Raw genomic sequence first — 13,361 nt, forward strand, 5'->3', positions numbered from 1 at the left:
CTTTTAATTGTAACAGAGTATTTCTACACTGCAGTATTGATACTTTTACTTAAGCAAAATATCTAAGTACTTTTTCCACCACTGCCCTGGAAAGCAACACAAGCCGTTATGAAACATTTTTCAGAGTGTAGTTAACAATTTATGCCACTGTTACACATCGAAGAAGTGTCTTCCATTAAAAATGAATAACTTTAGTCCTTGTACAGCATGTGTGTGTGTGTGTGTGTGTGTGTGTGTGTGTGTGTATTTAACCACTTGAACCCAGTGTTCATATTCTTGCGTGGGAACATTAGCCCCCCCACCACAAAAATAAAGCAGATCTACAAGCTCACAATGCGTCACATTGTGAGCTTGTAGACAAGCTTGTGTGATCTTGTAGATCGGCTATTTTTGGCGAAAGAGACTTGGTCGACGGAGAAAAGAAAGAAAAGTGGTCAAACAACAGTACAGTTGTGACTCGAAGTCCAGCTATAAGAGGGGTTGAAGTGGTTAATTTTTTACAGTCCAAATCAGCACTGTACGTAAGAATATTCATGACAAAAAAAAGAAGTCATCTATCCAGTGTAGCCGCCGCAAACGGACGATGCCGCTTAGCTTTCTGCTGTTTTTCCCCCCCTCAAACAACCCAGAGACAAAATCGCGAAACAGGCAGCAGCAGCCGTGGCGGCATCTCAACCTGGGGAGTTTTCACGGCCGAATGGGGGCTCGCCGCCATCGGAGCCCCCTCGCGTCGGCCACGCGCGTCCGTCCGTCCGACCGACTCAAACCGCCCGAATCGCCGCCGTGTCCGTCCCTCCCTCCCTCTCCGGGAGACACCTCCCCTCTAAAAAAAGGTCACTAAACAAAAGGCACCCTCCTCAGCCGAGGAAACCCGTTCTCTCGTCGGGGCCCCCGCGAGAGAAGCTTCCGTAATTGGCGCTCGTCATCGACGCATGACTCGCTCGCTCCCTCGCTCACTGGCCTGTCCCCGCGTCGCCGTTGTCGATGCAGCCATTGTTGATGCAGTGGTCGTCGCTCCCGAAGGCACCCTGCGACTGCAGCAGCTCGTACTCCTGGTCCAGGAAGTCCAGGCTGTTGTTGCTCGGCAGCCCGCGGATGGTGAACTTGTGAGACACCTTGGTCCACTGCTCGCGGTTCGACGCCACGCGCTCGTACAGCTCCGTGGCGCCCGGGAACAGCTCCGACAGCAGCCTGCGTCGGGGACGAGCACACAGAGGACAAGACATGCATAATGTTTAAAGATGTACTGTAGTAACTGACAAGTTGTACCGACATCAATACAGCGTGGAATCGTGGACAAAATCTTATCCAGCAACAAAGAAATAGTCTAGTCGCTTCAATCACTTTACTTTGGACGCGCAGGTCAGCGTTGGTAAAAACAAAAGTCCCTTCGCTCACGTTGCAAACAGATTGGCTATAGACACTTATTATTTTTAATAATAATAATATTGGATTGCAATTTTATAGAGCTTTTCTATGCACTACAACGTGCTTACTCAAAGCGCTTTACAATGGTCCATTTGTTACCGTTTCTGACCGAGGCTAAGTCATTGACATTTTTAAAAAGCGTACGTACTTATAAATGTTTTAGACTGAAGCGTACATACTTGTAAATGTTTTAGACTGAAGCGTACGTACTATAAATGATTTAGACTGAAGCGTAAGAACTTGTAAATGTTTTAGACTGAAGCATACGAACTTGTAAATGTTTTAGACTGAAGCATACAAACTTGTAAATGTTTTAGACTGAAGCATACGAACTTGTAAATGTTTTAGACTGAAGCATACGTACTTATAAATGTTTTAGACTGAAGCATACGAACTTGTAAATGTTTTAGACTGAAGCATACGTACTTATAAATGTTTTAGACTGAAGCATACGAACTTGTAAATATTTTAGACTGAAGCATACGTACTTGTAAATGTTTTAGACTGAAGCATACGTACTTATAAATGTTTTAGACTGAAGCATACGTACTTATAAATGTTTTAGACTGAAGCATACGTACTTATAAATGTTTTAGACTGAAGCATACGTACTTATAAATGTTTTAGACTGAAGCGTACGTATTGTAAATGTTTTAGACTGATTTATACGTACTTGTAAATGGGCATGGCGATGTGTTCCATGAAACTGATCTGCAGCTCTGGGATGTAGGCCTTCTCCCTGTCCATCATCTCACTGGGCCTGTTCCCCATGGCCTTCTCCTGCACGCACATGCGCGCGCGCGCACACACACACACACACACACACACACACACACACACACACACACACACACACACACACACACACACACACACACACACACACCTGTCACCTTGCGGCTCAGAGACAATATGTATATTATTTTATTACACAGTCACAGTGCGTGAATATTGCAATGTACATACCAGATCCCCTTGAGAGAAGAACTCCTTATAAATCAGCTCCTGTAGAAACACAGGACCATCAGTACTAATAACGTTCCACGAAAATAATAATATTAAAGTACTTCATACTGTGACCATTCGACTGAGAGCCTGCCATCGCGCAAATTCCAGCTTTTCACCAGAGGAGAAAAAGGTTTATTTTTCATTTTATTTTCATGAGTTAATAGCACAGACAGACTCTTCACATACTAGAGCATGTCTGAAATAAGTGTCAGAGCTGAAATCGACATGTAAATATGAAATAAATGCTTAAACATGTAGCTAGGTGTAATGTTAGAGTCCACAGAAGTGAACCTTTCAAGCCTGTTTTCTCAACTCTCCGTTGAGAAACAGATGTTATACTTCAGCTATTGAAAAATAGCAGATCTACAAGCTGCCGAGTGCCACGCTACGAGCTTGTAGGTCTGCTATTTGTTTTTAATCGTGAAAATGTGGTGCAAAGTTGGAATATATTCTTTCAGAGCTAATGTTTTTAACTCAAATCTTTGCTTCTGGGGGGGTCCCTGGAACAACATGTTTTCAGATGGGGGGTCGGCGGCCAATTTCATATATTTTTGGGGGTCCTTGACATGAAAACGTTTGAAAACCACTGACACAGAAACAATGGGTTTTTCAGAGAACTGTCAGGATTTAGAAGACATTTTGTAAGATGGAGCTCAGGTCTAAATGAGGTTAACTGACAGCGATCTTGCGGGTGGTCTTCCATCCTTTGGTCTGGTCCGACAGGTCACATGATGTCATCAGCAGACACAGCAGCATCGTCCGGTGGTTCTGATTCTTTTTGTCGTAACCATCTGAAAAACACGTACGTACACACGCACGCGCACACGCACATGCGCACGCACACACACACACACACACACACACACACGCACACACACACACACACACACACACACACACACACACACACACTTACATTTATTTTACAGACATGGTCAGAAGTCCTAAATGTCACAGGACCACGTTATTCTATGCCGTCACCATTAGATGGCGGCAGAGAGCAACTAACTAATGCCCAGACACCTCACACCTGGCATGTTGTGTCAGTGATCAGTATATGAGACAGGGATGCTTAACTGGGTGGACTATTATTTTAGTAATTATAGTTCATTAGATTCGTTTTTTTTCATACATGCTTTGGAAAATTCTAGTCACAAACTCAAAGTCAAATAAATCCTAGCTATCCAAGCTGAGAACGATACAGTAACTATAGAATTATCTATCTATTCTAGACACAGCCTGTGTGTCTCACTGTCACCTACCATCTGCCATCTTCTGAAGGTCCTTGAAGATGCGTAGGTGATGAGCCAGGTCCGTAGCCAGAATGATGTCCCTCATCAGGTCCAGCATGCGACTGTAGTCCTAAAATGAACATCAAAAACACATGACACCCCGACAACTGTAAAACTCTGTAGGGGCCATTAAGTACTATAGCGAGGCATTCATTTATGGAATAACACAAAAAGTCCACAACACAAAGAGAGCTGGATGTACAGTAGTAGCTGTGTGAAGGGCCACAGACAGCTGATAAAGAGAGAGCTATGTATACAGTATAGCTGTGTGAAGGGCCACAGACAGCTGATAAAGAGAGAGGGATGTATACAGTATAGCTGTGTGAAGGGCCACAGACAGCTGATAAAGAGAGAGGGATTTATACAGTATAGCTGTGTGAAGGGCCACAGACAGCTGATAAAGAGAGGTGGATGTGTAATTGTGTGAAGGGCCACAGACAGCTGATAAAGAGAGGTGGATGTGTAATTGTGTGAAGGGCCACAGACAGCTGATAAAGAGAGGTGGATGTGTAATTGTGTGAAGGGCCACAGACAGCTGATGAAGAGAGGTGGATGTGTAATTGTGTGAAGGGCCACAGACAGCTGATAAAGAGAGGTGGATGTGTAATTGTGTGAAGGGCCACAGACAGCTGATGAAGAGAGGTGGATGTGTAATTGTGTGAAGGGCCACAGACAGCTGATGAAGAGAGGTGGATGTGTAATTGTGTGAAGGGCCACAGAGCCACAGACTCACCTTCCGTGAGAACTTTTCAAAGATGTTGCAGCCGTGAGTGTTCAGGATGGCGATGGCCTGGGCGAAGTGGTGTCTCTGTGGAGACAGACAGACAGACAGACAGACAGACAGACAGACAGACGTGTTCAGGATGGCAAAGTGGTGTCTCTGCATGCGTTGTTTTACTTAATTAAAAGTGTCACTACTGCAATGCAGAATTACTCTGTAACAAGTAAAAGTCTGGAATAAAATTTTTACTTTAGTAAAAGTATAAGGGTATTGACATCAAAATGTACTTAAAGCAGGCCTATCAAAAGTTGAAAGTATATGCTTTATGCAGAATTTCCCATTTCAAGTTTTCTTTTGAAATTGTGTGCTTGTAGGATTTAGCTTGACTATGTATATTTTGTAATAATAATCAAAATCTACAAACTAACTAGTAGGCTACTATAGTTTTCAAATACAGTAAATGTAGTGGCGTAAATGTACGATATAGCATTGGAAATTGGACATTCTCAAGTTAAGTACAAATACCTCAAAATTAAGTACAGTCCTAGTAAATGTAGCCTACTTAGTTACTTGTTTGTTGAGAAATATTGAGCCATAGTGCAGCAAAGTGCAGAATGAATTGAGCTATTGTGGCATGTCGAAAAAAGTAAAGCAAAAAACAATAATTCAAATGTCTTGAGCTTGTAGATCGCTAAATTGCATTAGTTAACCACTTAAACCGTCAATACTTAATTAAAGGGACACTTTTTTTTGCAAAAAAATATATGTTAATGACGTTTAGAAGCTTTAGAACACTTTCCTGGGGGTATTTATGTGTGTAATATGTGGTTTTAGATATTTTAGATTGTAGCAGTGAGCCTGTTGTCTCTGATGTCATGGACACTGCGCTCACTTCCTTCCTGGACTACATGTTGTCTCAGTAAGACAGCTCTCCCCCTATCCACAAGGAGGAGCAGTGCACCAAAGAATTATGGGAATTGTAGTCCAGGAAGGTAGTGAGACCAGTGTCCATGACATCAGAGACAACAGGCTCACTGCTACAATCTAAAATATCTAAAACCACATATTACACACATAAATACCCCCAGGAAAGTGATCTAAAGCTTCTAAACGTCATTAACATATATTTTTTTGCAAAAAGGGTGAAGTGTCCCTTTAACTTGACCTTTGGTGCATGCATGGTTTGCTAATTTATCCCTCTACATCAAACAATTATTTCCGCATAATAGCTGATCTACAAACTCACAACGCCTCCACATGTGTACCATTATCAGTAGGGATGCTCCGATCACGTTTTTGGGGGCCGATCCCGATTTTGTTTTTTTTACTTATAAAAAAACCTGGCAACCCGCGCCCATCATCCCATGCACCCTCGAGAGGAAAAAAAAGGGGCGAGTTCTCTCTTTATCAGGGGCGAGTTCTCTCGGAGAACCCGCCCCGGAAAGTGAAGGAGTCTCGCCAAAAGGGGAAGACATCTCGCCAAAAGTGAAGTATTCTCCACTACTGCCTGCGCTGTCCGCCGACACACAAGACACAGCATGCACTGCCTTACTGGGCACAGCCTTTCCAACTTCAGTCTCTGCTAAACTATTATGTAAGGACTAGGAGATTACTTTATGGTTATTAATACAGTCATTAACAAGAAACATGCATGGCAATGATGAGATGGGGAAGAAACGATGCTGTTTCATGTATTTTCTTATAGCCTACGCCCTACTGTATTCAACAGCCAAACAGCTGATTGATGGACCACGCATATCATACCTTCCTGAAAAAAGCTATTCAGGTCCTGTGGGTGCAACGTCACTGAAAACTTTCATAATAGCAATTAAATTAATTTACTCACGAGTGCTGAAATCGTGAAATGGAGGATGTAAGAACACACTTTTGTTGCATTAGAGCAGGGTAAATATGAAGTTTTGCGCCACAGTCTTGTGTTTATATTCCTTGTACATAGGCTGTATCTTATTGTCGCAACAACACACGTTGTGTGTCTGAGTGAGGGGGCCTTCCTGAGCGAGGGCTAAATGAATGGTCTTGATTGCCTTGCCTATGCATTCAAGTTATACAGGGTGAAAACCGTGAAATGCACAGGCTCATCTTACTGGCTGGCTGCCACTGCAGGCAACATGCACATTTCTAAGAAAGTTGTATCAGGGCACACTACTTGTCTAACAATTTTGATTATAGTTAGCTCCCTTTGCTGCTGGTCAATGAGAAAAAAGGTACGGACTGGAGCTGAGGAGCTCTCTCCCTTTCTCTCCGCGGCGTCTCCCTCCCTCGCTGGGGTGAAGACGTGCGTGCTCTTTCTCTCTCTCTCTCTCTCTTTTCTCTCTCTCTCCCCCTCCCACCCTGGGGTGTGTGTGTGTGTGTGTGGGGGGGGGGGGGGGGGGGGGGGATTCGTTGCGCTGCCAGTGCTACACTTCTCCATTAAGCGGTGCAGGACCGAGAAAGTGACACATTATTTTGGATGTAAACGGCCGCAGTTTTTTGCTTTGTTGATCGGTTTCGCGGATCCGTGGATTTTGCACGGCCGATCCGATTGATCGTATCGGTGATCGGCCACCGATCGATCGGTTGGCCGATCACCGATCCGATCTCTAATTATCAGTACAGTACAATGCTGGAAATGCACGAGCCAACATCGCCCCCTAGTGGACACAACCATCAGAGTTTGGAAGCACTCGTTTTGAATAAAAGCAATGACCTGCTGCCTCAATTGGCTCAAATGCTGAATAAACAATGGACCTTGATATGAAAAAGGTTAAACCACTGATTCATCCTGTGATGACATGCTAAAAAAAGGAACCAGGGCAGAAAATGTGTTGTCGTTGTTGAAATGGGTGTGGGTTTACCTCCATTACTGATCCCTCTGAGCTGTACAGAGCAGCCAGGACAGATTGCTGAGAACAGAGAGGACACACACACACACACACACACACACACACACACACACACACACACACACACACACACACACACACACACACACACACACACACACACACACACACACACACACACACACACATCAGACGCTCTTAGGTAGGTAGGTAGATTGCAGACAGTATGCTGCTACAAAGACAGTGAGAGTCTCCCCCCCCCCCCCAATTATACAGTATACCTACTGTAAAAAAAAACTTGTGTGCACTGTGCAAACAGTGCAGTGTAAAAGTGAGTTTAATGACATTTTAATCATACAAATGAAACCTAATTCGCGTGGGATTAATTACCCAACCAATCATTTTACCAACATCAATACAGCATGGAATTGTGGATAACATCTTTTCCAACGACGACAAAATATTCTATAAGTCTTGGGTCCGAGAGGCTGGCTCAAATGCCAAATAAAAAATTGACCTTGACATGAAGAGGGTTGAAAACCAACTGCTCTAATTTGTCCAACTGCTACGTCTACTGTGTGGGGATCCAGAAACGGTGCTAAAAACAATCAAATAAAGGCATCTCGTTCTCTCACCGAGGCCACCTGGAAGGAGTTGTTGGTGCCGCGGTGGTCCAGGTCGTGACACATACACGACACGAAGAGGGCAAAGATCTCTATGTCCCTGGAGAGAGAGAGAGAGAGAGAGAGAGAGAGAGAGAGAGAGAGAGAGAGGAGAGAGAGAGAGAGAGAGAGAGAGAGAGAGAGAGAGAGAGAGAGAGAGAGAGAGAGAGAGAGCAAGGGAAGGAAAAGATTAAAACAAGAATTGATCAATTACCAATTAATTACCAGCTGCTGCCTTATATATCCAGCTAGTAGATTGGCTATTTCTACTATTCAACAATCTTAATAAATAAAAAAAGGCAAATGGGTTTAGCATGGATGAAAATAGAGCCCTTTATCAATATTTTGGTGAGGTGGTCCTCAGCTAAATGATAGAGAGTAGGTAAACAAATGGACCCTAATAAATCTTTAACTCTTGAGTCCTAAGTTCTTGTACACCGGGTAGCAGAAGTACAGTGTTCTTACTGCAGGTAGTTGGACAGCTTCAGGTTCTTGTACATCAGGTAGCAGAAGTGTGAGACAGAGAAGGCGTGCATCCAGTTGTGGTACGGAGGGTCCCTGTAGCCTTTCTTCACCATCAGACAGAACCTGTCACCACAAACGCCACAAGAATGTCACAACCACACTACTGTCACCACCACACATAACCTGTCTGTCACCGCCACAAACACCACACTAATGTCACCACTACTGTCACTACCACCACAAACACCACACTAATGTCACCACTACTGTCACCACACCACAAACACCACACTAATGTCAACACTACTGTCACTACCACCACAAACACCACACTAATGTCACCACTACTGTCACCACACCACAAACACCACACTAATGTCAACACTACTGTCACTACCACCACAAACACCACACTAATGTCACCACTACTGTCACTACACCACAAACACCACACTAATGTCACCACAGCACAAACACCACACTAATGTCACCACTACTGTCACTACACCACAAACACCACACTAATGTCACTACTACTGTCACTACCACACCACAAACACCACACTAATGTCACCACTACTGTCACTACACCACACACACCACACTAATGTCCCCACACCACAAACACCACACTAATGTCACCACTACTGTCACTACACCACAAACACCACACTAATGTCACCACTACTGTCACTACACCACAAACACCACACTAATGTCACCACTACTGTCACTACACCACAAACACCACACTAATGTCACTACTACTGTCACTACACCACAAACACCACACTAATGTCACCACTACTGTCACTACACCACAAACACCACACTAATGTCACCACTACTGTCACTACACCACAAACACCACACTAATGTCACTACTACTGTCACTACACCACAAACACCACACTAATGTCACCACTACTGTCACTACACCACAAACACCACACTAATGTCACCACACCACAAACACCACACTAATGTCACCACTACTGTCACCACACCACAAACACCACACTAATGTCACCACTACTGTCACTACCACCACAAACACCACACTAATGTCACTACTACTGTCACTACCACCACAAACACCACACTAATGTCACCACTACTGTCACCACCACACCACACTAATGTCACCACTACTGTCACCACCACACCACAAACACCACACTAATGTCACCACTACCACCACAAACACCACAATAATGTCATCACTACTGTCACTACACCACAAACACCACACTAATGTCACCACACCACAAACACCACACTAATGTCACCACTACTGTCACTACACCACAAACACCACACTAATGTCACCACACCACAAACACCACACTAATGTCACCACTACTGTCACTACACCACAAACACCACACTAATGTCACTACTACTGTCACTACACCACAAACACCACACTAATGTCACCACTACTGTCACTACACCACAAACACCACACTAATGTCACCACACCACAAACACCACACTAATGTCACCACTACTGTCACCACACCACAAACACCACACTAATGTCACCACTACTGTCACTACCACCACAAACACCACACTAATGTCACTACTACTGTCACTACCACCACAAACACCACACTAATGTCACCACTACTGTCACCACCACACCACACTAATGTCACCACTACTGTCACCACCACACCACAAACACCACACTAATGTCACCACTACCACCACAAACACCACAATAATGTCATCACTACTGTCACTACACCACAAACACCACACTAATGTCACCACTACTGTCACCACACCACAAACACCACACTAATGTCACCACTACTGTCACTACCACCACAAACACCACACTAATGTCACTACTACTGTCACTACCACCACAAACACCACACTAATGTCACCACTACTGTCACCACCACACCACACTAATGTCACCACTACTGTCACCACCACACCACAAACACCACACTAATGTCACCACTACCACCACAAACACCACAATAATGTCATCACTACTGTCACTACACCACAAACACCACACTAATGTCACCACACCACAAACACCACACTAATGTCACCACTACTGTCACTACACCACAAACACCACACTAATGTCACCACACCACAAACACCACACTAATGTCACCACTACTGTCACTACACCACAAACACCACACTAATGTCACTACTACTGTCACTACACCACAAACACCACACTAATGTCACCACTACTGTCACTACACCACAAACACCACACTAATGTCACCACACCACAAACACCACACTAATGTCACCACTACTGTCACCACACCACAAACACCACACTAATGTCACCACTACTGTCACTACCACCACAAACACCACACTAATGTCACTACTACTGTCACTACCACCACAAACACCACACTAATGTCACCACTACTGTCACCACCACACCACACTAATGTCACCACTACTGTCACCACCACACCACAAACACCACACTAATGTCACCACTACCACCACAAACACCACAATAATGTCATCACTACTGTCACTACACCACAAACACCACACTAATGTCACCACACCACAAACACCACACTAATGTCACCACTACTGTCACTACACCACAAACACCACACTAATGTCACCACTACTGTCACTACACCACAAACACCACACTAATGTCACCACACCACAAACACCACACTAATGTCACCACTACTGTCACTACACCACAAACACCACACTAATGTCACCACACCACAAACACCACACTAATGTCACCACTACTGTCACTACCACCACAAACACCACACTAATGTCACTACTACTGTCACTACCACCACAAACACCACACTAATGTCACCACTACTGTCACCACACCACAAACACCACACTAATGTCACCACTACTGTCACTACACCACAAACACCACACTAATGTCACCACTACTGTCACTACCACCACAAACACCACACTAATGTCACCACTACTGTCACTACCACCACAAACACCACACTAATGTCACCACTACTGTCACTACCACCACAAACACCACACTAATGTCACCACTACTGTCACTACCACCACAAACACCACACTAATGTCACCACTACTGTCACTACCACCACAAACACCACACTAATGTCACCATTACTGTCACCACCACAAACACCACACTAATGTCACCACTACTGTCACCACCACAAACACCACACTAATGTCACCACTACTGTCACTACCACCACAAACACCACACTAATGTCACCACTACTGTCACTACCACCACAAACACAGAGTAAGGGGATGAATCCACACTGAGGATAGACAGTAAGTGAAGTGAACAGATGGCTGAACATTGTGGGTTTTTACTGTGATCAGAGTTTATAGGTCGATTTAATGAGACAGACAGACAGACAGACAGACAGACAGACAGACAGACAGACAGACAGACAGACAGACAGACAGACAGACCTGGCCAGAGTGTGAATGTCGATCTTGTAGGTGTTTATGAAGCCCATGTCTTCACACATGCTGATAATACCCTGAGGAGACATTACACCACGTCACGATTACCCATATAATTAAAAAGCCTACAATATGTAGCTGGGAGCCCTGCTTCATTTCTCTCTCAACTAACTGGGCTGAAAACAGCCATAGCCGTCTTTACAAATGTGATGATGTCGTCACATTTGGGCAAGTGGCCAAATGTAGTGTTTTCCGTGCAAAATGTCACATGTCACATGCTAAAGCATAATTCAAATTCGACATTTTTGCCTTATATGGGGTGCATACTTAGTTTAGACTAGTCATTGGTTAGACATGGGTTAAGGTTAGGTTTAGGTGTGCTGCCCCGTGGGAGGTTAGGTTTAGGGTGAGGGTTTGAGATAGGTTGTAGTTGTAGGACTACTGACTGGTCTAACCAATGACTAGTCTAAACCAAAAACTGTCTAGGTTTTTTAATGGTACCCCAACTTTCAACCCCAATAATCTATTTTTGGGGTGCGCTAGCCCCTCCTATATATGGCTTTAATGTTTGTTTTTCAACAATGTTTGTTTAAGAAAACGCCATAGACGATAAAGAGAAATATAATGTTTGTTTTGAGGACTAAAACAAACATTAGCACCCGTTGCTTAAACAAAAAATATGTTGTAAATTATTGATGTTGTAAGATGATAAGAGCGCCCCTCACTTCGCACAGGTGTGATTTAATTTGTTATTTGGATGATCCTAAGGATCATAAAAACAACCTTGAACAATTACTATTGCAATTTATTTTGGGTCAAATCTTTCACTGGCCCACTGCTTCATCTCTCAGTCTCAGCTAGGGGGGTCCTTGGGCTGAAAACCTTTGAAGACCCCTGCTTTAGCCCCATGCATCTCTCTCTCTCTCTCTCTGTACCATAGGTGTGGTGTCATCGGGGAGCGATCGAGGCGTGTATGTGAACTCAGCGAAACACGGATGAATCTCCATCACTGGTTCAACCCCCGTGACCAGCAGCTTAGTGACTTCCTCCTCCGATACCTGAAGCATGGGTGCACGCACACGCACACGCGCACACGCACACGCACACACACACACACACACACACACACACTTACTTAAAACCCTACAACTAGAACAAAGTAACAGTCACATTATGTTGTTGCTTCTCAGGCAGAAACCATGTAAAAAATGTGTTATGTTTTCCAGTGCAGATTCGATGCAGATCTGCTATTTGCTCTGCATGGAGTTGTTCACCTGTACCACTCCTTATTGGATGTAACAGCATCACGGCGGCGGCGGTGGCTCAGGGGTAGAGTGCCTGGATGGTAACCGTAAGGTTGCCAGTTCGAACCCGGGCTCCCCCAGAGTTACTGTCGAAGTGTCCTTGAGCAAGACACTGAACCCCTAATTGCTCCCGATGTGCTAGTTGGTGCCTTGCATGGTTTCCGCTGCCATCGGTGTATGAATGTGTG

At 44.3% G+C, this 13,361-nt stretch overlaps 1 protein-coding gene across 1 annotated transcript in view; it reads right to left on the minus strand.

Annotated features, from left to right (window-relative positions):
* Window positions 1-840: 840 nt before the first annotated feature.
* Window positions 841-13,361, minus strand: part of pde2a (phosphodiesterase 2A) — a 267,443-nt gene continuing 254,922 nt past the window's right edge. Inside the window, exons 21-31 of the mRNA XM_083773654.1 lie at window positions 12,805-12,927; window positions 11,876-11,946; window positions 8,420-8,542; window positions 7,928-8,015; window positions 7,305-7,352; window positions 4,462-4,536; window positions 3,699-3,798; window positions 3,115-3,227; window positions 2,395-2,433; window positions 2,102-2,208; window positions 841-1,191 (exon numbers count right to left, since the gene is read on the minus strand). Coding sequence (XP_083629780.1) covers window positions 954-1,191; window positions 2,102-2,208; window positions 2,395-2,433; window positions 3,115-3,227; window positions 3,699-3,798; window positions 4,462-4,536; window positions 7,305-7,352; window positions 7,928-8,015; window positions 8,420-8,542; window positions 11,876-11,946; window positions 12,805-12,927 — 1,125 coding nt within the window. The 3' untranslated portion in view covers window positions 841-953. The remainder of the gene's footprint in view (window positions 1,192-2,101; window positions 2,209-2,394; window positions 2,434-3,114; window positions 3,228-3,698; window positions 3,799-4,461; window positions 4,537-7,304; window positions 7,353-7,927; window positions 8,016-8,419; window positions 8,543-11,875; window positions 11,947-12,804; window positions 12,928-13,361) is intronic.

This window comes from Protomyctophum parallelum (assembly GCF_964188405.1).
Source record: "Protomyctophum parallelum genome assembly, chromosome: 9".
Taxonomy (NCBI): domain Eukaryota; kingdom Metazoa; phylum Chordata; class Actinopteri; order Myctophiformes; family Myctophidae; genus Protomyctophum; species Protomyctophum parallelum.